The sequence below is a fragment of the Coregonus clupeaformis genome, chromosome 37, assembly GCF_020615455.1.
Source record: "Coregonus clupeaformis isolate EN_2021a chromosome 37, ASM2061545v1, whole genome shotgun sequence".
In the NCBI taxonomy this organism is placed as follows: Eukaryota; Metazoa; Chordata; class Actinopteri; order Salmoniformes; family Salmonidae; genus Coregonus; species Coregonus clupeaformis.
In genome coordinates, this window is record NC_059228.1 from 10,708,695 (window position 1) to 10,735,742 (window position 27,048).

Below are 27,048 nucleotides of genomic sequence, written 5' to 3' on the forward strand. Positions count from 1 at the left end.
CGCTTTCCACCAACGGCATCCTGATCAACCTGCAATCCGTAGGGGCCGCCCCAGAGGGGTCTCTAACCGTCCTGCCCGCTCGGCTTCCTGTCCTGTGCCTGATCCGGTCTCGGGACCTGTCCCATCTCCCGACCACGGCCCTCCGGCTTCCTCCGAGGATGAGGACGTTCACTCGGACCGTTCGGAGGAGTTCTAGCCCTCCTCCGGCTCCCCTCCTCCCGCCCGGCGTGGTGTTGCTCTTGGGACTTCTGGGGCCGTCCCTTGGGGGGGGGGTTCTGTCATGAGCCCTCTCACTCCACTGGGTTACCACCTTAAGTTGTTTCCACTCTGCTCACCACTCTCTCTCTACTCAGCCTAACTAGCTCCACCTGTCCCTGCTCTGCTCGGCTCTAATTACTCTGCCAGCTGCGCTGCATTACCCACTAACCTCTCCCAGTATTTATAGCCCTGTCTTTCAGCTCTCCTTTGTCAGATCGTCTGCAAAGCTCACACCCGGAACCTGTTTGCTCGCGCTTCTGGCTCACCCTGGTTTTGTGACCCCCGGACCTGCCTGGTTTTTGGATACTCTCCTGCCTCAGGAGATCCAGACCTGCTTCTGCCATTACGACTCCTGACTACTCTTCAATCCCGGTAACTCTGACCAGCCTTCTGCCTTGCTACTACGTATTTTGGATTTCCCTTGAACTGTACTGCTGCCTGGTTTCATTCCGCCCCGTTGTGTCTGTGTTTCCTCCCCCAGGACTTCTGGACCACCAACCCCGGCGTCATCGGACGCATCGCTGCCACTGGGGGGAGGCACAGACCCAGCACATCGGACGGGATAACCCCTGGAGCCTTCACTCACTCCCTACATCCCTTTCCCCTTAAGTTTAAATAAACTTTCTGGTGTGACGCAATTGTGGTCCTCTTGTCGTCTGTCTGAACCGTGACATTCCCGCCTCCTCCTTTACCCTTGAATGTTTAGTACCCCCTCTGTTAGTGGGTTGACACTACATGATAATTCGAATATCGTATACACATATCTACTGTATTTGGGGTGAAATCCTTTAGTCATTATTTTTAATACACAAATTAATCTATCAATCCACCCTTTTGACTAAATGGTTTCATCTTCAGGATAAATGTATTTACAAACATGTTTAATCTCAGAGATCAGTTCTATTTATCTACTTCCAATCATAGGTCTTCTTTTTAGGATTTTCCCTATGACCTTCATACATCAGAACCAATAAACGTTTCATCCAATTGCGGTCTTTCAGGGTCAAAGTCGTCGTTATCCCCCAAGCCTGGAGGATCGTATTTCCCGCTCTCCTGGTCAGAGTCCGGAGTCGGTCCATCTCTTATCATTTGGTGAGATACTGCATTCACCAACGCCTTGCTCACCAATCCTCGGACACAGGGAACAAGACAACAACCACATAATACAAGAATTCCCATACAAACACTGACTGCCCCTAAGATGGTTGCTGCTATGGTTTTCCATTTACCAAACATGGTATCAAACCATCCTGTCCAAGATGTACTAATTCCTGAGTTTTCAGCCCATTCTTTACTTAGCGCAGTTAATCCTGCAAGAGCTCTGGTCACCGTCCCCTCCGGTGCGGTGTTGTTAGGGGATAAATGTGCAACAATGGCCCCCCACCATTTTACAGACTCCACCCCTTTCTGCCAGCAACATATCCAGAGCTAACCGATTTTCCCAGGTCATAAGTGAGGTGGCCGATAATTGCTCGGAGATCCCCTTTACTGCATCTCTAGTCTGGTTAATAAATCGTTGTTGGTTGTAATAGATATAATTAATCCAATCCACATTTTTGTTTATTGTCACCCACCAGAAAAATGTTGTGGTAAACCCCTCCCATATCTGATTAATAGCTTTGTATTCATCTGGAACACCCCTGGGGATGCCTATACCATCTATCCAAATGGGGCTATTTCCTTCCTGACCTATATTCCTTTTCCTTCTGATTATTCTTCCTGTCACTGGTCTTTGATGACTAATTCTTACAGGCTGGACCAACAATACTGGTGCACAAGTACCCACCCATCCCTCTGGTAATGTCTGCCGAATGCTCCCTTTTTTAGTGCATGCCCACCACACATCAGTCAGAGGGATGGTTAGGTTCCAAATTTTTTTCCTTCCTTCCTTATCAAAATCAGTCACATTAATTATCTCCTTACAGCCATCAAAATCACCCAAGTTACGGGTGCCATTTCTATGTCTGTAACACTGGTATTCGCCAGGAGTTAAAGTGAATCTAGGTGGGCTGGCCGAGTATGTCAATTTTGCCAGCCCAATCCCTGTGCAATTGGGCTCTTTTGATTGGACCCCAGGTCTAATACACAGGGAAACATTGCCTTTGGCATTGGGGGCGGTCAACATTGTTGGTCGTCCAATGGAGCATGCATAACAATTGGTCTCCCCAAGGCCCTAGCGGTGTATTTCATCCACTTTAACCAGAGATTCTCATCAGGGACCCCTCCACTTCCCCCATTGTTCCATTCTTGGAGGAGAAAATCTTTCATAGTGGACGGGTTAGTCAAATTGACTCCGTCATCCCTTGACTGATTTATCTCGGGTCTATTGCCATTAATGGATTAATGACAGTACCTGCTCCCTCTATATCTTTTGACTCCATTAAATATAATCTTAGACAAGTATCCCGTCCGTATACGTCCGCGCAAGCCCAGTAAGTTCTTTTCATGTCCTCTTTAGTGACCTTTACTATCGTTACTACCATCTCCGTGGGGATGTCGTTATACCTTCTTATCCTCCATCTGGACGTCCAGCCCCCCGCCGTCTCATATCTCCTTCCCCCAGTATGTCTAAATACCTGAGCCCAGGAACAATCCGCTCAGGGGGCTGAACATAAATACAACGGGATCTTATAATCCCATGTTGCTTGCTTATCCGCTCTGATAAGATCCCTAATCATAATTTTGAATCTTACTCCCCACCCTTCTCTGACTCCTATTTTGTAGATCACTCGCCCTTGATGGTCAGTATGTCGGGTCGCTTTCCCTTTATTTCTTAATAATGGTAAGGCCATAGCGTAATTGGTGCGAAGTGGTGGTGGATTTTGACCTACCACGACTATTGCCGAGACTATGATGCAGCTCAGGGTCACCCATATACCCAAAAACCGCCAACCCTCTCCTGTCTTGAGTCCTTCTGCTCGGTACCACCCCATACTCACACCCTAGGAACACACTACAGTGATGATAGGTCTGGGTAGGAGATCTTCGTTGACAGAGGTGACCCCCGGACCCTGTGGCCCAGTTCCGCTCGTCAACTCTGCGTGTGCTAAGCGGTGCTTGTATGTGGTCCTACCTTCTTGCAGTGGGTAACATTGACCCAGGTTCCTCTCTCTGCTATTCTAATGGCAAAGGCGGTGACCAATAGAACCTGGTAGGGGCCTTCCCAACGGGGCTGCTTCCAGTCTTTCTTCTTTAGGGATTGTATCCACACCCAGTCTCCGGGTTGGATAGAGTGGGTTACCCTCTCCTTTAGTTCTCCTGTGGGGCACAGAATCTTGGACATACGTGTTTGGTTAATGAACAGTCTTCTCATATGTCCCGCCAACGTCCCTTCTACTTCTGTATCTGCCTCCTCTAGTCTGCCTAACTCGGGCATTCTATATGGTCTCCCAAACACTTTTTCAAAGGGGGATAACCCATCTTTATCCGGTGTTACCCTAATCGTCATTAATACTATTGGTAGACATTGTACCCAATTTCTTCCTGTACTCATGTGCGTTTTTCTTAAACGTGATTTAATCGTCGAATTAGTGCGTTCAATCAAACCCGCTGATTCCGGATGATATGAACAATGTTTTTTCATATTAATATGTAACTTCTGTCCAATATTATCTATTACCTGGTTGGAGAAGTGAGACCCATTGTCGGAAATAAATAGTTTCTGGCAATCCGAACCGAGGGATTATTTCCTGACATAAAGCTTTAGCTACTGTGAATGCATCAGCGGAGGAGGTTGGAAAGACTTCTACCCATTTGGTATACTTGTCTATCACAGTCAAACACAAATTTTTCCCTTCACTTCTTGTAAGTTCTATAAAATCAATTTCCAACTGTTGGAATGGATATCTGGCCTGGGGAAATTCCCCTTTTGGTGCTCTCTGCTTTCCTTGATGATTACTTTGTGCACATATAACACACCTAGAACAAATTTTTTTAAAGTAATTTGTTATCCCGTACGCTACAAAGTGCTTTCTAATTATTTCCACCATCCCCCCGGTTGATACGTGACTTTGCACATGTATCAAAATTGCTGCATATCTAAACAGAGATTTTGGTAATATAGGTAAATTACCTTGATGCCACATTTCCCCCTTCTTGACTGCTCCCATTTTCTCCCATCTACTCACTTCCTTCATCGGTGCTCTTAACTGGCTGTCTATCAGTAATGCTTTATCAATGTCTACCTCCTCTTTTAGATGTAAGTACAGTGGGGCAAAAAAGTATTTAGTCAGCCACCAATTGTGCAAGTTCTCCCACTTAAAAAGATGAGAGAGGCCTGTAATTTTCATCATAGGTACACGTCAACTATGACAGACAAATTGAGGAGAAAAAATCCAGAAAATCCCATTGTAGGATTTTTAATGAATTTATTTGCAAATTATGGTGGAAAATAAGTATTTGGTCACCTACAAACAAGCAAGATTTCTGGCTCTCACAGACCTGTAACTTCTTCTTTAAGAGGCTCCTCTGTCCTCCACTCGTTACCTGTATTAATGGCACCTGTTTGAACTTGTTATCAGTATAAAAGACACCTGTCCACAACATCAAACAGTCACACTCCAAACTTCACAATGGCCAAGACCAAAGAGCTGTCAAAGGACACCAAAAACAAAATTGTAGACCTGCACCAGGCTGGGAAGACTGAATCTGCAACAGGTAAGCAGCTTGGTTTGAAGAAATCAACTGTGGGAGCAATTATTAGGAAATGGAAGACATACAAGACCACTGATAATCTCCCCTCGATCTGGGGCTCCATGCAAGATCTCACCCCGTGGGGTCAAAATGATCACAAGAACGGTGAGCAAAAATCCCAGAACCACACGGGGGGACCTAGTGAATGACCTGCTGAGAGCTGGGACCAAAGTAACAAAGCCAACCATCAGTAACACACTACGCCGCCAGGGACTCAAATCCTGCAGTGCGAGACGTGTCCCCCTGCTTAAGCCAGTACATGTCCAGGCCCGTCTGAAGTGCATTTGGATGATCCAGAAGAGGATTGGGAGAATGTCATATGGTCAGATGAAACCAAAATATAACTTTTTTGGTAAAAACTCAACTCGTCATGTTTGGAGGACAAAGAATGCTGAGTTGCATCCAAAGAACACCATACCTACTGTGAAGCATGGGGTTGGAAACATCATGCTTTGGGGCTGTTTTTCTGCAAAGGGACCAGGACGACTGATCCGTGTAAAGGAAAGAATGAATGGGGCCATGTATCGTGAGATTTTGAGTGAAACCCTCCTTCCATCAGCAAGGGCATTGAAGATGAAACGTGGCTGGGTCTTTCAGCATGACAATGATCCCAAACACACCGCCCGGCAACGAAGGAGTGGCTTCGTAAGAAGCATTTCAAGGTCCTGGAGTGGCCTAGCCAGTCTCCAGATCTCAACCCCATAGAAAATATTTGGAGGGGAGTTGAAAGTCTGTGTTGCCCAGCGACAGCCCCAAAACATCACTGCTCTAGAGGAGATCTGCATGGAGGAATGGGCCAAAATACCAGCAACAGTGTGTGAAAACCTTGTGAAGACTTACAGAAAACGTTTGACCTGTGTCATTGCCAACAAAGGGTATATAACAAAGTATTGAGAAACTTTTGTTATTGACCAAATACTTATTTTCCACCATCATATGCCAATAAATTCATTAAAAATCCTACAATGTGATTTTCTGGATTTTTTTTTCTATTTTTGTCTGTCATAGTTGACGTGTACCTATGATGAAAATTACAGGCCTCTCTCATCTTTTTAAGTGGGAGAACTTGCACAATTGGTGGCTGACTAAATACTTTTTTTCCCCACTGTATGTGGGTGATTGTGGTTTGACACCTGCCTTTTTCGCTTCCTCATCTGCCTTTCTGTTGCCGTTGCTTATGCTATCTACACCTTTAGTGTGAGCATCACATTTACAGATAGCTAACTTCTCTGGTAGGAGTACAGCATCTAAAAGATTCAAAATTAACTGGGCATGTGTAATGGTTTTGCCAGAAGTGGTTACCATTCCCCTGTTTCTCCATTGTGCAGCAAATACGTGTACTGTATTAAATGCATAGGCACTATCGGTGTAAATAGTAACCTTTTTCCCTTTACTCAAATGACATGCCCGAGTGAGAGCCACTATCTCTGCCTGTTGTGCAGAATAATTTCTAGGTAATGATTCAGCTTCCAAGACGTCAGTCTCTGTTACAACTGCATATCCTGTAGCATTCGTACCATCAGGGTTTTTTCTAGATGAACCATCAACCAACATAGTCACTTCCCCATCCACTAAGGCCAGGTCTTTTAAGTCAGGTCTTGGCAACACAAGTTTCTCAGTTTCAGTTATACAATCATGTGGGCTGCCATCTGTCGCAATAGGAACTAGAGTAGAGGGGTTTAGAGTTGTACACCGTTCAATGGTCAAATTAGGCATATGTAACAGGATTATCATACAAGATAAATGTCTAGCAGGTGACATATAGGCCATTTTATGCTCCAACAACAGTATGGATACTGAATGCGGAACCTTTAGTGTTAAATCGTGGTATAAAACCATTGATGCCGAATCTTGCACTGCCTGAGCTGCAGCTACCACAGATTGTAAACATAGTGGCATTGCTTGTGCTACCTGGTCTAATTTAGATGAATAATATGCAATGGGTTTGTTCTTATCCCCATGTTTTTGAGTCAAAACCGATGTCATATATCCCTCCCTACAATCTACCGTCTGGGTAAAAGGCCTGTCATATCTAGGAAAAGCTAAGGCTGTTTGGGAAGTGAGCAACTTTTTTATCTCTATAAATTGTTCCTCCGCCTCAGAGTTCCAAATGATTTTATCATGGGCTGCCATTGCCTTCCCATAGATAAGATCACTTAACTTCCCAGTATGCAGTGCATAATGTGGTGCCCAAGCTCTACAGTAGTTTATCATCCCCAAAAAGCTCATCATTTGTTTTTTGTTCAATGGTTTTGGCGCTTCAAGTATAGCAGTTTTCCTGGATGAGTTTAACATTCGCCCTTCCTGAGTTATAGCGTGTCCTAGGTAAATCACCTCGCTCTGCCAAAGTTGAAGTTTCTTTTTGCTCACTTTGTGTCCCTGTTCTGCCAGGAAGGTTAACAATTGGATTGTATCCCTCTTACATCCCTCCTGAGTGGGATTAGCCAATATAATATAATCTACATAAACTAACATTTGGCTTCCCTCCTGAGGTTCAAACTTTCCCAAATTTCTAGTTATAGCCTGGGCAAAGATTGTAGGACTTTCCGAGTAGCCTTGAGGCATCCTAGCGTATGTCCATTTCCTTCCCTGAAAAGTAAAGCCAAACCACCCCTGACTATCCGGATGAACTGGGATACTAAAGAAAGCATTAGCTAAATCTATCACTGTAAAATAGGAGTTTTCTGGTTTCAATTGGTTCAGCAATGTATGTGGATCTGGTACACATGGAGCTCTGGGAATGATATTTATATTAACCCCCTGCAAGTCCATTACCATCCTCCAGTCGGCGCTAGGTGCCGCCTTTTTAACAGGAAATACTGGAGAGTTGCATTGTGCCTCATCTCCAGGAATTATCACCCCTCCCTTAAGTAAATGCTCAAATGTAGGTGTTATCCCTTGTATTGCTTCTGGTTTCATAGGGTATTGCTTTTGGTATGGTCTATGATCGGATCGAGGAATCACTTGTACTGGAGCTACCCCCTTAATTAGTCCCACATCGGCTGGTCCTTGTGACCATAATTTGAACGGAATTGCTGCCAACTCATCCTCCTGTTCCTGAGTTAAGAAAATCTCTTCCTGTCATCCGTTAAAATGTGTCTCCAGGTGGACCCCGGGCTGGGTTTTTGCTCTCCAATTCAATTTTCTTCTATATCTCCCCGTGGAGTGGCTATACTGATCCCCATTTGGTGTATTTTGCCAGTCAGTGATGTTTTTCCCCTGTTTTACCCATTGACCTAGTGATAACCCTTCCTCTGAAGGTTCTTTCACTAGGGAAACATGGGGGCTCCACCTCTCTCTGTACAGTCTCTGGCTTTGTGGTCCTAACTCCACCTCTACAGCTGCCCGTTTTTATCATAGTGAACCCATTTTAACCCAATTGTTTTTTCTGTGGTTTTTAACAATTCTTCCTCATAATCTGGGTTAGGGCCTGGGTGCTCATTACACCATAATGTACAGTGTAAGTCGTCTACTGTCATCTTGGTTGATCCAATCACTAACTCATTACTTAGGTCTATTAGTGATTTCGGTATGTCTGTAAGTCCCCCTCTTAGCAGATCCTGGCAATACCAATAGCATGGTTTTCCCTCCCCGCTCAATACCATATTATCCCTTACGACATATGCCTTCATACCCCTCAGCGTCGGCTTTACAGCTACGTTCAACTGAGTCATGGCATCCCTTCCTAGCAAATTGACTGGACACAGGCTTGATACAAGTACAGGTATGCATACCTCTCCCCCTGAATCGTCATGTTTTAAAGTCACAGGGGCCGATAATCGCTCTATAAATTGATGGCCCGAGGCCGAGCGTACCATGATTTTTTCCCCATTAATTCTAATTCCTTTGGGTATGTCGGCTACACAGATCGCTGTTCGACATGCCCCTGTGTCACACAAGAATTTAATATTTTTCCCCAATATTGTTAAGGTGAGGTATGGTTTCTGTTCTTGCTGCAGCGCCAATTCAATTGTTTCCAACTCAAACACTTCACACCCCATATCACTGGGTTCCTCTGACCCCTCTCCTCCACTATCTGTACTACTATCTTCCCCTTGCTCTAGTCATGCCTCATCTTCCTCTTCCTTCCTACCGGAACTGGGTGATGGGTGTTTGTAGGCCCTCTCTCTTTTTCCACCCCGATTATCTTGCTTGCCCCTTCTTTTATTGCCGCAGTCGCGATGGTTATGACCTGTCTCATTACAGTATTTACACGGGGCACAACATTCTCTTGCAAAGTGTCCTTCTTTGTCACAGTTAAAACACCTACTTCCTTTCCCATAGGGCAGGAAAGAGCGAGGCCTCCCTCCCCCCTCTTCTGGAGTTCTACCTCTACCAGCTATCTCCCCTAGAGTATCCATTAAATACTCTGCTCCCTTTTGTTCCTTTCTTACTCTATCATGTCTACTATTCTGCTCATGATGGATTGCATATCTTTTGACCTCGGCTAACGATGTAGTTCCCCATCCCACTAAAGTCCTCTTAATATTCCTGCTTATTTCTGGTCTCATTCCACTAAGGAATGCTATTTTTAACTGCTGATGGTACGGAGTATCATTACCCTGCCCTTGGGGAGGCTCAGGTATCCCACTATTTGCGTTAAATACATTTCTCAGTCTCTCTAAGTATTGGCTGATGGTCTCACTGTCTTCCTGTTTACATTCATGTACTTTGGAGAAGTCAGCATGTTGATGGTAATGTTCCCTTAAATTATTACACAATTCAGTTATTTTCCCAACATATTGCCCATCATCAGCCCATGGTAGGACTGCTCCATTGGCATCCCCTGAAACCCAGCTGCCCAATCTTTCCCAACTAGGGTTCTGACTGCCCTCTCAATTTCCCCTGTGTTTAGCTTAAAGCTTGCCGCTAGACTCTCCAAATCCCTCCTGAACCCCTCTATTCCTGTCTTAGGGTGCACTACACCCTCTATAGCTCTCACTACATCTCGCTGTGTCCATGCCCTATATACATCCAGTGTGTCTGGTGCATGCTCCTCCCCAGCCCTTGGGTTCAGCAAGGCTATCAAAGGGTACTGGTCATCCCCTTCCTCATCATCTAACCACTCTTTCCTCCCTGGCGTATTGTAGTTTTCTAATCTTTTTAACTCCCTGTCTTTACTCTCTCTAGCTTTCTAGCTCTTTCTCTCTATCCAATTCTGCCCTTAACCTGACTATTTCATTTTGTAAAACTTCCCCCTCTTTGTTTTCTTTACTGGCCTCTTTACTCTGCCCCCCCTCTTCTTGCCCTTCCAACATTCCGGCTTGGCCGTCATATGGTGGGGGAGGGACGGGGATCACCCCTAATCTTCTCCTACACATGACAACGGTATCATCTGGGCTTTCTTTCCAAGCTTGCTCTACCAACTCTGGATATAACCTCTCTGCTCTTTGCTCTGGGGGAGGCCCTGAAACTTCTTTTTTTCTGTCCCTTTCTCTTTGCATCTCTAATAAAACATTTTTTGGTCCTTCCTCTCTTTTTCGCGCCTCAAACAGCCATAACCTGTTTCTAGCCCCTCCTTTCGCTGTTTTTTCAAATTGGTTCCACAGTGTACATGCATCTGTTTGATCATAAGTTCTAATTTTTCTACTTCGAGATGCCCAATAAATCCATACTTTTTCTCCCAAACGGATCCATAAAACACATTTCTTCGATCCCTCCCTAACATATATCTTTCATCCCCCGTTAATTCCCGGGAAGATTTATTTCCCATGGTGGAAAACTAAAAAAATTCCCCCCTTTCGTAATAATTCCCAGAATTATTCTTCTAGGAGCTTATTATTTTTGTGCGTCTCTTGAGCCAATGTATGATTTGCTCTTGTAATTAACCATTTAAAATTATTTAACCCCTAACCCAGAGCTTTTATTTAAAACTCCGGTTTCATGAGAAGAGTCAGATAACCATTTTTTCTCACGCGACTTAATAATTTAGCTCCTTCCTTGAAACGATTATCACGTATACTGATGGATACTCAAGTCTCACATGTACACAACATTATACAGTCATTTGCTAAACCTATTTGTAACCTAGAGGTCGTAACTGCTCTAGTTTCATGAAACACACAGAGTTCTAGCAAATCCCCAGCCGTATACGCGACTTTTGACCCGTTCATCCATAGCACACGACGAAAATCATCCCTTTCCCTGTTTATCGTAGTACTGTACCCAATACAGTCTCAATAAAAAACTAGTTTACATTGGTGATGGCCTTCACCCCTTGTCATTTCGGACTAGATTATTCTGGTAATAGCTATTTACCTAGGGTCAATTGCGGACCCTCCCTGTTTCGTAATAATTATTACTTTGGTAACTATTTTCTGCCCTCTCTCACTCTCTCATACAAGTTCAAATCATTTTACCAAAATCCATGAATAAAAATTACTGACCTTTTCCTCGCAGTCTGGATTAAAATGCTTTTTCAAACTTGTTAACGTCTTTATCGTTCATAAAGAGTAATCACCGGCCTGTTTATAACCTTAACGTCGAAGGCCAGGACTCTTTTACGGATGCTATCACCCGCCCGTGCACGGATTTCGGTGTCTTTAGAACGATAAAGATGTATTAAGCTCCGCTTCGAAGGACCAATCTGTCAAGTGAATTTCTATCTCTAATTCAACCTAAGCTTGAATCATTACCAGAGGTTGTAAGGCTCTGGTTTTAATCATCAATGATTCAAGGTCCACAACTCACAAGTCTTATCTGTATTTTTATTCATGGAGAGAGCTCTCCCGCTAAAAACACATACATTCTGTTTTTATACTTCTTGACAAACAAAGGCACTATGCTCCTCCCACCTTTAGGTGGCTTTCTTAAACAGTTCCCGCCTCCTCCTTTACCCTTGAATGTTTAGTACCCCCTCTGTTAGTGGGTTGACAATACATGATAATTTGAATATCGTATACACATATCTACTGTATTTGGGGTGAAATCCTTTAGTCATTATTTTTAATACACAAATTAATCTATCAAATTGTCAGTAATCGCAATGCAGTTGTAATAAACAGAGTGGTTTCTGTTTTCTTCCTACAAATGTGACTATCATTTGAACCGTTTAAGCAACAAAATATTATTACCCCCATCACTGAAAGATACATTGTAGAATAATAGTGAAGACATCAAAACCATGAAATAACACATATGGAATCATATAGAAACCAAAAAATTGTTAAACAAATCAAAATATGTTTTATATTTGAGATTCTTCAAATTCCACCCTTTGCCTTGATGACAGTGTTGCACAATACAGCATAATGGCAAAGCTGAGCCAGAGGACATTGAAATTAGGGTTTGGTTGTGATTGCAATCTCCCTGAATTGGCTCAGAGATCACACTGTTAGTGATGTCACGCTGGCTCTGGCCAGCCCTCAAAGGAAGTCAGTCTCAAAACCAAAAGAAAAGCCTGAACATTGGAAGACACAGGAGAGGGGATAAAATCGATTGAGGGCATTCAAAGTCACCAATGGGAGCATAGACTGCTCTTCAACCCCAAATGCAGTCACTCTGACCCCAAACGCTCAACTGGTGAGTAGTGGATATGTGAAAAATTATCATATATACAAATATGAGAAACAACATATTTAAAAACAACATATTTCAAATATGTTGTTTCTCATATTTGTTTCATGTTTCTCATTGTCACGAGCTGATGTGGATGTGGTGTTGGAGTCAGGCGCAGGACACAGAAGCTTAGTCAAACCGACTTTACTTGTCAAACACGACAATACAAAATAACGGGCCTCAAAACAACGGAGGCGAGCGATTACGCATACAGTGCGTCAATACACTAAATACAAGAGAGCAATAACAAATCACCAACGGACAGGCGGACAACAACACACAACTGCAAACAAAACCAAAGGAAACTTATTGGTGACATAATCAATACATAATACGAAACAGGTGCACCAACAAGACAAAACCAAACAAACATAGAGAACATCAAGCGGTAGCAGCTAGTACTCCGGGGACGACGAACGCCAAAGCCTGCCCGAACAAGGAGGAGGAGCAGTCTCGGCGGAATTCGTGACACTCATCAATTGTGTTTCTCATCAGAAAGGCTATTTCAGCAGCTGTTTCATGAAAAATGCAGTGTTTTCAAGCAAACATAGCAAGTATTTTCATTGAAAATGCACTGAGGGAGGAGTCCATTTTGAGCATAGAAAATACATTGTTTTGCTGTGCAGTGAAGCTGTAAGCATGGCAAGTGAGGCTGGAAAATACAAAGAAGTGAATGGGTGTGTAATCTGTGAATTAAAACTGTGAACATAATTTAATTTGAAAAATGGGTAGTCGCAATTTAGTGTGTAAACACTGTTTCTCTCATTTCAGCAACAAACATGCTTGAGAAGTTGAGAAACTGTAATCTTGCAAATGCATTACGCCACTTACTTCACAGAGCAGGTATTGGTTCTCAACTACTATTCAGCGTTTCCCAAACTATGTGGGGTCGCCAGATTTGAAAATGGGGTCATGAGAGAAACAAATAAATAAAACATAAACAATTGTCAGTAACCGCAATGCGGTTGTAATAAACAGAGTGGTTTCTGTTTTCTTCCTACAAATGTGACTCTTATCATTTGAACCGTTTAAGCAACAAAATATTATTACCCCCATCACTGAAAGATACAGTGTATTCGGAAAGTATTCAGTCCCCTTCCCTTTTTCCACATTTTCTTACGTTACAGCGTTATTCTAAAATTGATCAAAAATACATTTTCCTCATCAATCTACACAAAATACCCTATAATGACAAAGCGAAAACAGGTTTTTAGAAATTTTTGCAAATGTATTACAAATGAAAAACAGAAATACCTTATTCACATAAATATTCAGACCCTTTTCTATGAGACTCGAAATTGAGGTCATTTGCATCCTGTTTCCATTGATCATCCTTGAAATGTTTCTGCACCTTGATTGGAGTCCACCTGTGGTTAATTCAATTGATTGGACATGATTTGGAAAGGCACACACCTGTCTATATAAGGTCGGACAATTGACAGTGCATGTCAGAGCAAAAAAAAAGCCATGAGGTCGAAGGAATTGTCCGTAAAGCTCAGAGTCAGGATTGTGTCGAGGCACAGATCTGGAAAAGGGTACCAAAATAATTATGCAGCATTGAAGGTCCCTAAGAACACCGTGGCATCGATCATTCTTAAATTGAAGAAGTTTGGAACCACCAAGACTCTTCCTAGAGCTGGCCGCCAGGCCAAACTGAGCAATCGGGGGAGAAGGGCCTTGGTCAGGGAGGTGACCAAGAACCTGATGGTCACTCTGACAGAACTCCAGAGTTCCTCTGTGGAGATGGGAGAACCTTCCAGAAGGACAACCATCTCTACAGCACTCCAACAATCAGGCCTTTATGGTAGAGTGGCCAGACGGAAGCCACTCCTCAGTAAAAGGCACATGACAGCCCACTTGGAGTTTGCCAAAAGGCACCTAAAGGACTCTCAGACCATGAGAAACAAGATTCTCTGGTCTGATGAAACCAATATTGAACTCTTTGGCCTGAATGCCAAGCATCACGTCTGGAGGAAACCTGGCACCATCCCTACGGTGAAGCATGCTAGTGGCAGCATCATGCTGTGGGGATGTTTTTCAGCGGCAGGGACTGGGAGACTAGTCAGGATCGAGGGAAAGATGAACGGAGCAAAGTACAGAGAGATCCTTGATGAAAACCTGCTCCAGAGCGCTCAGGACCTCAGACTGGGGCGAAGGTTCACCTTCCTACAGGACAATGACCATAAGCACACAGCCAAGACAACGCAGGAGTGGCTTCGGGACAAGTCTCTGAATGTCCTTGAGTGGGCCAGCCAGAGCCCAGACTTGAACCCGATCGAACATCTCTGGAGAGACCTGAAAATAGCTGTGCAGCTACGCTCCCCATGCAACCTGACAGAGCTTGAGAGGATCTGCAGAGAAGAATGGGAGAAACTCCCCAAATACAGGTGTGCCTAGCTTATAGCATCATATCCAAGAAGACTTGAGGCGGTAATCGCTGCCAAAGGTGCTTCAACAAAGTACTGAGTAAAGTGTCTGAATACTTACGTAAATGTGATATTTCAGTTTTTTATGTTTAATAAATTTGCAAAGATGTCTACAAACCTGTTTTTGGTTTGTCATTATGAGATATTGTGTGTAGATTGATGAGGGGAAAATAACAATTTAATCAATTTTAGAATAAGGCTGTAACGTATCAAAATGTGGAAAAGGTCAAGGGGTCTGAATACTTTCCGAATGCACTGTAAGACTCTCAAGAATGCATATTTGTCTTCTATTCCCTCTACAATGCCCACAAGCCGCACAGGACTCATTAGAACAGTGGACAAGACCTTAAATCAGACTGAGAGAAAATGAACATCATCAATGACACAAAATTATTCCCCGATGATCTTCTTAACTTCCCAATACCTTTCTGATGCATTTGAAGTGGACACAGCCATTTGCTGAGCTCTTACCCAAGCCCATTTTTTGTAACAAAGTGGTAGGCATATGAACAGACTATTGGTAGAAAACAGCTCTTTGTCTGTCTGTCTGTCTTGAATCTATTACCCTGGTAAATTTGACATAAATTTCTCACATTTGCATTGCTTGTGCAGATATCCCCGAGATGCTTTGAAAAGAGGAAGAGGCAGACTGTGTGAAACACACCCATATCTGAGGTTTCCTGGAAGCAAAAAGAATACTCAATCTAATGATGGCTGAAGTAGCAACAGTACCGTACATTAACTCTACTGGAAAACTGAACCAGTCCTTCCACTGCCTGTCCACTCAGGATCTGGTGGCCAACACACTGCCTCCTGTCCTGATTATAGAGCTCCTAGTGGGCCTGCCAGGCAACGGAGTGGCCCTGTGGATCTTCACCTGTCGTCTGAAGACTTGGAGGGCCAACACCCTGTTCCTCTTTAACCTGGTCCTGGCTGACTTCCTGCTGCTCATCTGCCTGCCTTTCCGCATCGACAACCTGTTCCGTGGGAAACACTGGGTGTTTGGTCAAGCTTGGTGCCGGATCAACCTCTTCATGCTCGCTGTCAACCGCTCTGCCAGCATCGCCTTCATGACTACCGTTGCCTTCGACCGCTACTTTAAGGTGGTCCACCCGCACCACCGCATCAACCACATGACATCTACCCAGGCAGGATGGGTGGCGGGGGTCATCTGGGCGGTGGTGATCTCCCTGCGGCTTCCCCTGCTGGCCACCGACCTCCTCAAGCAGGAAGGCAGCATGTGCCTGTGTCGCAGCTTCAGCTCGGCAATCCAGTTACACTACATGGTGTTCATCTGGGAATTCTTCCTGCCCCTGCTGCTCTTGCTCTTCTGCTCAGCCAGGATTGCCTGCATCCTGCGCCAACGGCAGCTGGACAAGGAGCAGAAGGTGCGGCGGGCCATCCGGGTGGTGGGGCTGATTGTTGCTGTGTTTGTGCTGTGTTTCTTTCCCGGCATCGCCACAGGGATGGTTTGGCTCTATATCACGAAGTTCAGACCCAGGGACTGTGTGTCTTACAACATGGCTGGGCAGCTCTTCAGTCTGTCTATTGGCTTTACCTACCTTAACAGCGCCCTGGACCCGGTCATCTACTGTTTATCCAGCTCCATGTTCCGAAACTCCCTCAAGAGCTCCCTCAATAAGCTAGGCCTGTTGGAGATGAGGCTGAGCCGACGGGGAAGCATGACCAGCGATGGGTGAAGAGAGTGGAACCCACCTTCTAGAAGGCCCTAATAAGGAGAACAGGAGCAGATTTCATGGCTGTGAATCGAATGGAGACTAGACATTGGAATTTTAGTTGGCTGTTGTTTACAACACCATTCTAGTCACATATCGCATATTGAGCAGCAACTGTCCCGTATAAGGGACACCGATCCCGTAGAGGTTAACAAGTCACATATTAAGTTGCATGGACTCACTCTGTGTGCAATAATAGTGTTTAACATGATTTTTCAATGACTACCTCATCTCTGTACCCCACATATACAATTATCTGAATTGGCCTCAGTCGAGCAGTGAATTTCAAACACAGATTCAATCACAAAGACCAGGGAGGTTTTCCAATGCCTCACAAAGAAGGGTACCTATGTGTATGATGGGTTAAAAAAAAGCAGACATTGAATATCCCTTTGATCATGGTGAAGTTATTAATTACACTTTGGATGGTGTATCAATACACCCAGTCACTACAAAGATACAGGCGTCCTTCCTAACTCAGTTGCCAGAGAGGAAGGAAACCGCTCAGGGTATTCACCATGAGGCCAATGGTGACCTTAAGACAGAGCTTAACCCCTTAGAGTCGATTGACGCACAGGTGTGTCTGTAGTGTCTGAATGGTTTGACCTACAAACTATTATGACCACTCTATGGAAAGGGTAGACTCTCACGAACACGTCCCCAAAAGTGTCAGGGGACTCGTCTGAAGTCGGTACCGTCGATGTGCCAACTTCTGTTTGTAGTGTCCAAACCATTAGGGCTACAAAATAATGTGACTCCACCGTGGAAAGGGGAGATTCTCACGAACACGATGGTTTTCTCCATTTTGCTCTACGACTCGTCTGAAGGTAGCCGGTACCGGTTTTAACAAATGTATGGAAGTATTAAGGTAGTTTTGTGTCTACCCAAAAAATAGGTTAAATATGTGTAAAAAAAACTTAACTTATTTCCTGAGTTTGCTTATACAGTGGGGGAAAAAAGTATTTAGTCAGCCACCAATTGTGCAAGTTCTCCCACTTAAAAAGATGAGAGAGGCCTGTAATTTTCATCATAGGTACAAGTCAACTATGACAGACAAAATGAGAAAAAAATCCAGGAAAATCACATTGTAGGATTTTTAATGAATTTATTTGCAAATTATGGTGGAAAATAAGTATTTTGGTCACCTACAAACAAGCAAGATTTCTGGCTCTCACAGACCTGTAACTTCTTCTTTAAGAGGCTCCTCTGTCCTCCACTCGTTACTTGTATTAATGGCACCTGTTTGAACTTGTTATCAGTATAAAAGACACCTGTCCACAACCTCAAACAGTCAGACTCCAAACTCCACTATGGCCAAGACCAAAGAGCTGTCAAAGGACACCAGAAACAAAATTGTAGACCTGCACCAGGCTGGGAAGACTGAATCTGCAATAGGTAAGCAGCTTGGTTTGAAGAAATCAACTGTGGGAGCAATTATTACGAAATGGAAGACATACAAGACCACTGATAATCTCCCTCGATCTGGGGCTCCACGCAAGATCTCACCCCGTGGGGTCAAAATGATCACAAGAATGGTGAGCAAAAATCCCAGAACCACACGGGGGGACCTAGTGAATGACCTGCAGAGAGCTGGGACCAAAGTAACAAAGCCTACCATCTGTAACACACTACTCCGCCAGGGACTCAAATCCTGCAGTGCTAGACGTGTCCCCCTGCTTAAGCCAGTACATGTCCAGGCCCGTCTGAAGTATGCTAGAGTGCATTTGGATGATCCAGAAGAGGATTGGGAGAATGTCATATGGTCAGATGAAACCAAAATAGAACTTTTTGGTAAAAACTCAACTCGTCATGTTTGGAGGACAAAGAATGCTGAGTTGCATCCAAAGAACACCATACCTACTGTGAAGCATGGGTGTGGAAACATCATGCTTTGGGGCTGTTTTTCTGCAAAGGGACCAGGACGACTGATCCGTGTAAAGGATTGAAGATGAAACGTGGCTGGGTCTTTCAGCATGACAATGATCCCAAACACACCGCCCGGGCAACGAAGCAGTGGCTTCGTAAGAAGCATGTCAAGGTCCTGGAGTGGCCTAGCCAGTCTCCAGATCTCAACCCCATAGAACATCTTTGGAGAGAGTTGAAAGTCCGTGTTGCCCAGCGACAGCCCCAAAACATCACTGCTCTAGAGGAGATCTGCATGGAGGAATGGGCCAAAATACCAGCAACAGTGTGTGAAAACCTTGTGAAGACTTACAGTAAACGTTTGACCTGTGTCATTGCCAACAAAGGGTATATAACAAAGTATTGAGAAACTTTTGTTATTGACCAAATACTTATTTTCCACCATAATTTCCAAATAAATTCATTAAAAATCCTACAATGTGATTTTCTGGATTTTTTCTTCTCATTTTGTCTGTCATAGTTGACGTGTACCTATGATGAAAATAACAGGCCTCTCTCATCTTTTTAAGTGGGAGAACTTGCACAATTGGTGGCTGACTAAATACTTTTTTCCCCCACTGTACCTATGGGACTAGTTAGGGACCATCAGTAAATTACACAATGTACATGGGACAGTATTTTAAAAGGTCAATGGCTCCAAATTTCAATGACTTAACCTCAAACCAACCATAAATTGTAGAAATTCATATACAAATATTGAAAGCATTTCATGAGACCATTAAAAGATGTGCAACATTAAAATATTGTTCCATTTACATTGTGTAATTCATTGACGGTCCCTAACTATCCCCAGAGATTTGCCACAGTCGCGCTCCAGCCAGCTGAAGCTAATTGGCAAAATAATTTGGCTGACTCTTCCCACCTGCAAACACACACAAGAGATGCCCACATCAAACCACACCCCAAAACCAAATCACGTTTGAATTCATTCATGGCCAGTAGCATTTCTTAATTAACCAAATCTAAAACGAGGCCAAATCAGGACGTGCATTCGCCCTTTAAGAAATAAGAGTTAGGCCTACCTGTTTGACAGACAAAATTAGGCAATTGGCTGCTTTCCATAGATTTGTCAGCCAATTCCTCCACCCACTCTTTAAACAGTGTACCTCCGTGTCAGTATTACGTGTTGTTGGAAACTGTCTTATTGACTTTAGTATGTTTATAATTATATAAGTGGCGTAGCAGTAGTGATTAACTTGTGATGGGGTAGATGGAATGACCTACAGTGGCTTGCAAAAGTATTCACCCCCCTTGGCATTTTTCCTATTTTGTTGCCTTACAACCTGGATTTTGGGGGGGTGTATCATTTGATTTACAAAACATGCGTACCACTTTGAAGATGCAAAATATTTTTTACTGTGAAACAAACAAGAAATAAGACAAAAAAACAGAGAATTTGAGTGTGCATAACTATGCACGCCCCCAAAGTCAATACTTTGTAGAGCCACCTTTTGCAGCAATTACAGCTGCAAGTCTCTTGGGGTATGTCTCTATAAGCTTGGCACATCTAGCCACTGGGATTTTTGCCCATTCTTCAAGGCAAAACTGCTTCCAGCTCCTTCAAGTTGGATGGGTTCCGCTGGTGTACAGCAATCTTTAAGTCATACCACAGATTCTCAATTGGATTGAGGTCTGGGCTTTAACTAGACCATTCCAAGACATTTAAATGTTTCACCTTAAACCACTCGAGTGTTGCTTTAGCAGTATGCTTAGGGTCATTGTCCTGCTGGAAGGTGAACCTCCGTCCCAGTCTCAAATCTCTGGAAGACTGAAACAGGTTTCCCTCAAGAATGTCCCTGTATTTAGCGCCATCCATCATTTCTTCAATTCTGACCAGTTTCCCAGTCCCTGCCGATGAAAAACATCCCCACAGGGATGGTGTTCTCGGGGTGATGAGAAGTGTTGGGTTTGGCCAGATATAGCGTTTTCCTTGATGGCCAAAAAGCTCAATTTTAGTCTCATCTGACCAGAGTAACTTCTTCCATATGTTTGGGGAGTCTCATGCCTTTTGGCGAACACCAAACGTGTTTGCTTATTTTTTTCTTTAAGCAATGGCTTTTTTCTGGCCACTCTTCCATAAAGCCCAGCTCTGTGGAGTGTACGGCTTAAAGTGGTCCTATGGACAGATACTCCAATCTCCGCTGTGGAGCTTTGCAGCTCCTTCAGGGTCATCTTTGGTCTCTTTGTTGCCTCTCTGATTAATGCCCTCCTTGCCTGGTCCGTGAGTTTTGGTGGGCGGCCCTCTCTTGGCAGGTTTGTTGTGGTGCCATATTCTTTCCATTTTTTAAATAATGGATTTAATGGTGCTCCGTGGGATGTTCAAAGTTTCTGATATTTTTTTATAACCCAACCCTGATCTGTACTTCTCCACAACTGTGTCCCTGACCTGTTTGGAGAACTCCTTTGTCTTCATGATGCTGCTTGCTTGGTGGTGCCCCTTGCTTAGTGGTGTTGCAGACACTGGGGCCTTTCAGAACAGGTGTAAATATACTGAGATCATGTGACAGATCATGTGACACTTAGATTGCACACAGGTGGACTTTATTTAACTAATTATGTGACTTCTGAAGGTACAGTTGAAGTCGGAAGTTTACATACACTTAGGTTGGAGTCATTAAAACTCGTTTTTCAACCACTCCACTAATTTCTTGTTAACAAACTATAGTTTTGGCAAGTCGGTTAGGATACCTACTTCGTGCATGACACAAGTAATTTTTCCAACAATTGTTTACAGACAGATTATTTCACTTCTAATTAACTGTATCACAATTCCAGTAGGTCAGAAGTTTACATACACTATTGACTGTGCCTTTAAACAGCTTGGAAAATTCCAGAAAATGATGTCATGGCTAATAGGCTAATTGACATCATTTGAGTCAATTGGAGGTGTACCTGTGGATGTAGTTCAAGGCCTACTTTCAAACTCAGTGCCTCTTTGCTTGACATCATGGGAAAATCAAAAGAAGTCAGCCAAGACCTCAGAAAACAAATTGTAGACCTCCACAAGTCTGGTTCATCCTTGGGAGCAATTTCCAAACGCCTGAAGGTACCACATTCATCTGCACAAACAATAGTAGGCAAGTATAAACACCATGGGACTATGCAGCCGTCATACCGCTCAGGAAGGAGACGCGTTCTGTCTCCTAGAGATGAACGTACTTTGGTGCAAAAAGTGCAAATCAATCCCAGAACAACAGCAAAGGACCTTGTGAAGATGCTGGAGGAAACAGGTACAAAAGTATCTATATCCACAGTAAAACGAGTCCTATAACGACATAACCTGAAAGGCCACTCAGCAAGGAAGAAGCCACTGCTCAAAAACCGCCATAAAAAAAGCCAGACTACGGTTTGCAACTGCACATGGGGACAAAGATCGTACTTTTTGGAGAAATGTCCTCTGGTCTGATGAAACAAAAATAGAACTGTTTGGAAATAATGACCATCGTTATGTTTGGAGGAAAAAGGGGATAGCTTGCAAGCCGAAGAACACCATCCCAACCGTGAAGCACGGGGGTGGCAGCATCATGCTGCAGGAGGGACTGGTGCACTTCACAAAATAGATGGCATCATGAGGAAGGAAAAGTATGTGGATATATTGAAGCAACATCTCAAGACATCAGTCAGGAAGTTAAAGCTTGGTCGTAAATGGTTCTTCCAAATGGACAATGACCCTAAGCATACTTCCAAAGTTGTGGCAAAATGGCTTAAGTCAACAAAGTCAAGGTATTGGAGTGGCCATCACAAAGCCCGACCTCAATTCTATAGAAAACTGAAAAAGCATGTGCGAGCAAGGAGGCCTACAAACCTGACTCCGTTACACCAGCTCTGTCAGGAGGAATGGGCCAAAATTCACCCAACTTATTGTGGGAAGCTTGTGGAAGGCTACCCGAAATGTTTGACCCAAGTTAAACAATTTAAAGGCAATGCTACCAAATACTAATTAAGTGTATGTAAACTTCTGACCCACTGGGAATGTGATGAAAGAAATAAAAGCTGAAATAAATAATTCTCTCTACTATTATTCTGACATTTCACATTCTTAAAATAAAGGGGTGATCCTAACTGACCTAAGACAGGGAATTCTTACTAGGATTAAATGTCAAGAATTGTGAAAAACTGAGTTTAAATGTATTTGGCTAAGGTGTACAGTATGTAAACTTCCAACTTCAACTGTAACTGGTTGCACCAGATCTTATTTAGGGGATTCATAGCAAAGGGGGTGAATACATATGCACGCACCACTTTTCCGTGATTTATTTTCTATAATTTTTTGAAATAAGTTATTTTTTTCATTTCACTTCACCAATTTGGACTATTTTGTGTATGTCCATTACATGTAATCCAAATAAAAATCCATTTAAATTACAGGTTGTAATGCAACAAAATAGGAAAAACGCCATGGGGGATGAATACTTTTGCAAGGCACTGTATGTGCAATTGTATTTCGCCAGAGGAAAAGTAAACAGGGGCCTGTCCATAAGGGTGGGATAGGAGCCATGTGTTAGAGTTGATAGATCGTAAATTACTGTCCTATAACACTGTCATATATCTTAATATGTTTTATATCATTATATTTTATCAGTGATTTATCATTATATTCTCCTAACATATGATTATATTATTTTAGTATGAATAAATGGCTAATTTCTTAGAATATAAATAAGTGTTCCCTCTGTGTATGAGAAGAGCAATTATGTAGTGGACAGGCTCCGTAACCTCAAGCCCTCTCCAGACTGATAGGAAGTCCGGTGAGATGCGTGTAGGAGTACCAAGATTCTGGACTCAAGCTGGAACGATAACTACCTATCCAGCAACAGAGATTCCTAGACACAGAAAGAGGGTCTGTTTGGAAAGGGGGGGCCTAGTCTGAGGTTATAAATATATGTGCTTGTGACTTCACACCTTGTCTTCGCAGCTACAGTGTGGTGAATAAATCTAGCCTGAGCTTTCTTTGGATATCCGTCTGGTTTATTGAACCAGAACCTAGAACCTAACAGTGTTGTGTTGAAACCAGGACTCAAATTGAGGATGTAGCCTATGTGAGGGTATGCCATAGGCCTACCTTTAGTTAAATAAAATGACAAAAAGCATAGGCCTATCCCTTGTTAGCTTAAGATTGCGTATAACTTATTTTTACATTTGTGACTCGTTTCACGAAACTAGGCGTTTGTCGCTGGTCACTACTTCACAGGAGAGCCATTTGAACGTAAACTTTTTTTAAATCAAACTTGTATGCCATCTGTAAATACGAATAAAATTGTTAAATTATGAGCCTAGTTGGTTAAGCCACAGAAAAAGACAGCAACCTTCCCACTGGCCATGATTGGCTGAGACAATGAGTGGGCTGGACATGCCGAGAGAGGAGTTTGAATTGGTCTTCCATATAGAGCCTTCTATCTATTTGAGCTGGTCAGTATGTGTAGGTAATCCTGTCTAACTCGACTTTTTAAAAAGTGTATTGTGTAGTGGAGCTGTATAAGTGTTGCTCTCCACTTTCTGGAGGATCGAGTTTTGAAATCAGTGGAATTAGAGTATGATAGCTAAAGAGATGGAGAAAACACCTGTCTCTGGATTACATCTTCAAACAAAGGGCAACCATCCATGGCATCCCTGACAGGGAGACAAGTCCATCATGCATGATGTTGTAGTGTATTAGGATTATGGAATGTTGTTTATCTTAGTTCAAATGTAGCAGTTGTAGGGTGACGCCCCAGGGGGGATAGGTGATTGGACGAAAAAGGGAGCAACCCATTTATTGCCATTGTTTATAAGTAGGAGCTAGACAAAGAGCGGGCAGAAGCATTCAGATTAATTTGGGACGGTGCTTCTCCAGACACCGCTGGTCTGTAACTTATGCTGTAAACTTGTGATATTAATAAAAGCTTCTAATCAAGGTGCAGCCTAAGCGGACTCTTTGTTTGACAGCAATAGCCACCAACATCCGACGGGACACGACAGAATGGGGGCTCGTCCGGGATACTGATTGCATCGTTCTTGGTTCCCTTCCTGAGTCGCGAGTTGACTACTGCTCAAGCCGGCTTTAAAGGTGAGATTACTCACAAAATTTGGGCATTAGTTATTCCGCTGATTCATGAGAGGGCATTGAAGGTGTACAGTGAAAATTAGTTGGGATTGTGCGGATGTGGTGCTATTGCGGTCGACTAGGAGTCTGTAATAATTATTCTAAAATGTGGTTGCATTGGTAAACGGTAAATAATTGGAATTTTAGAGCAATCGATGGTAGGAATTAAGGCAGATATGCGCATACATTAGAGCACTGTACCGCTTAAGACCCCGGGGGGGGGCCATTTAGAATGGGCCGACAAATCCGGTTGCGCGTTAGAATGTGCAGTCGGTGGGTTTTAAAGAAAACTCGGGTTGATGGAATTTATCTGATTTGTGATTATTGCTCGACTTTCGTCCGACGGGGGGTCTGCTTGGGTGTAATTTCTCGGTGAATTGTCATTAAATCCACGGTAGCACAAAACGGTAGGATAATAAGTCAAAAGAAAAAGGGCAGTGCAGGATGCTTATTGTGTGGGGTAGGCCACAGTTAGCTAAAGGCTAATGCTAATGCTAATGCTAAATGCTGGTTCAGGCCACATTGTACATAAAGGCTAATGCTAAATGCTAAGGCTAAATGCTAATTGTGTTGCGTGCTACATGCTAACGGGTGTCCTTAGAGGTCCCATTGCGATGGAATAACCCTCTTAAACTTGTGTGTGTGTGTGAAAATCAGAGTTCTACGCAAATGTGAGCTCGGTTAAGTGTAATTGTGTGATTATAAGGTATAAAATAGTGAGGTTGTAGCGGAATGCTAGCGTTCTATTGTCTGGGAATCGTATCGTTGAATGCATTTGCGCATGCGTTTAATTTTATGACACTACACTACAAAACGTGGGAGTTGGAGTTTATTGCACAAGATTATGAGACGTTGGGTTCCGGTACTAAACTACAACAGGGGGATTGTGGGTAAAGTGTCATATTTCTGTGGGGCTTTGCTGCAGGGGGAGACAGAGAAACACAGACGAGGGAACAAAGAGGAAAGATTTGAAAATGAATTAAATCTTCTAGTTGTTACATCGGCTGTTGGTTAAAGATGAAACTTGTTTTGTGACCTATTGAATTGATAAATTAGATATATGTTGACAGATTATAATAAATTAAATGACGATTAAAATAAATAAAAATTAAATAAAAATGTTATTGATCTATTTAGTCCTGAGTTGATTCTTAGAGCGAATGTGAACGAAGGAATATTGAATATGGTTGAAATAACTCAGTGATTGCATTAACTACAAAAATATTTTTGTGTCTCTGTTCTTTTGTCATATGAGAGGAACAATGGAGAGAGAAAGAGAGGGGGTGCTGACGTAACGTCACGTGACGCGACAGAGGATCGAGTCAAAAAGGTTTTGGTACTGGTCTGGTTACAAAATCTTCCCCTACAGGATATTTGATGTTATGACAATTTCACATAGGCTTGGCAAATACTGATTCATTAAAAATTGCATTTTAGAGTCTCTGGCATCACTTGGGTTTGATTGGAATTGTGTTGGGAATCAAGGACTGACATTATTCTTTAAAATTAAGATAATTAGGTGCTTATAGAGCAAGGGGGTTATGGGAATTGTAGTGTTGTAAGGTTAGAAGGCTTTGTTTTTGGGATTGCTTTGAAGTTGACTAACTTACATTTACTTGCCTGATGGGTTGTGGTAAGATAACCTCCACTAATATTAGAACATATAAATTGGTAAGATAAGATATAGAAATAAAAATTGGTTTTAATTATTCATAATTTTTAATTGATTTTTTAATTGATTTTTTATTTGAATTAGAAATGGTTTTTGAATAAAATGTTTAATGGAATTTTTTCATATTCATATTTTGGTTGATTGATTAAAAAAATTGATTGATTTTGGGTTGTTTGGTTTATATTAATAATTAAAGGGGGGAAGCCATAGGCTATATAGTCTAAAATAAAATAATTCACGATAAAGGAATATAAAAGGGTTGTTACAATGGGGAAAAACGACATCAAGGCTATGAAAGTGATTACACCGGTTGATATAGTACAAAATAGTAATCCTTTAACTAAAGTAGTGTTAGGTTATCCGGCAAATGAAACAAAAGTTGCCCTTCATTCTCAAACAAAAACTGATAAAAGATTCCAGCGATAAGATAAAGGTATAGAGGAAAATGCTAAAGGAAGGAAAGGCGACAGAAAAACTAATGGCAGAAGTTAGTACACCTTTCTCACATACGGATTCAGCAAAAAGACACCCACCTTACGAGAAGGAAGTAGAGCTTAGGGATGTTTATCCTCAGCTTCCAGTGATCATCCAGCAGGGTGATTGTTGCATCGGAGAGGAAGATGAACGAATAATAGATAGAGGACAAGCAGAAACGACGATAAAGATGAATCCAAAACTCCAGAAGGAAGAAAATGAGATGTC

At 42.8% G+C, this 27,048-nt stretch overlaps 1 protein-coding gene across 1 annotated transcript; it reads left to right on the forward strand.

Moving 5' to 3' along the window:
- Window positions 1-12,450: 12,450 nt before the first annotated feature.
- On the forward strand, window positions 12,451-16,704 carry LOC121553774 (hydroxycarboxylic acid receptor 2-like). Its single transcript, XM_045211432.1, has 2 exons — window positions 12,451-12,471; window positions 15,546-16,704. The coding sequence occupies exon 2, from the start codon at window positions 15,641-15,643 to the stop codon at window positions 16,631-16,633; it is 993 nt and encodes a 330-aa protein (XP_045067367.1). The 5' UTR covers window positions 12,451-12,471; window positions 15,546-15,640; the 3' UTR covers window positions 16,634-16,704.
- Window positions 16,705-27,048: the final 10,344 nt, after the last annotated feature.

Coding starts and splice junctions, on each gene's coding strand:
- LOC121553774 (XM_045211432.1), top strand. CDS start 15,641: ATGATGGCTGAAGTAGCAACAGTACCGTACATTAACTCTACTGGAAAA.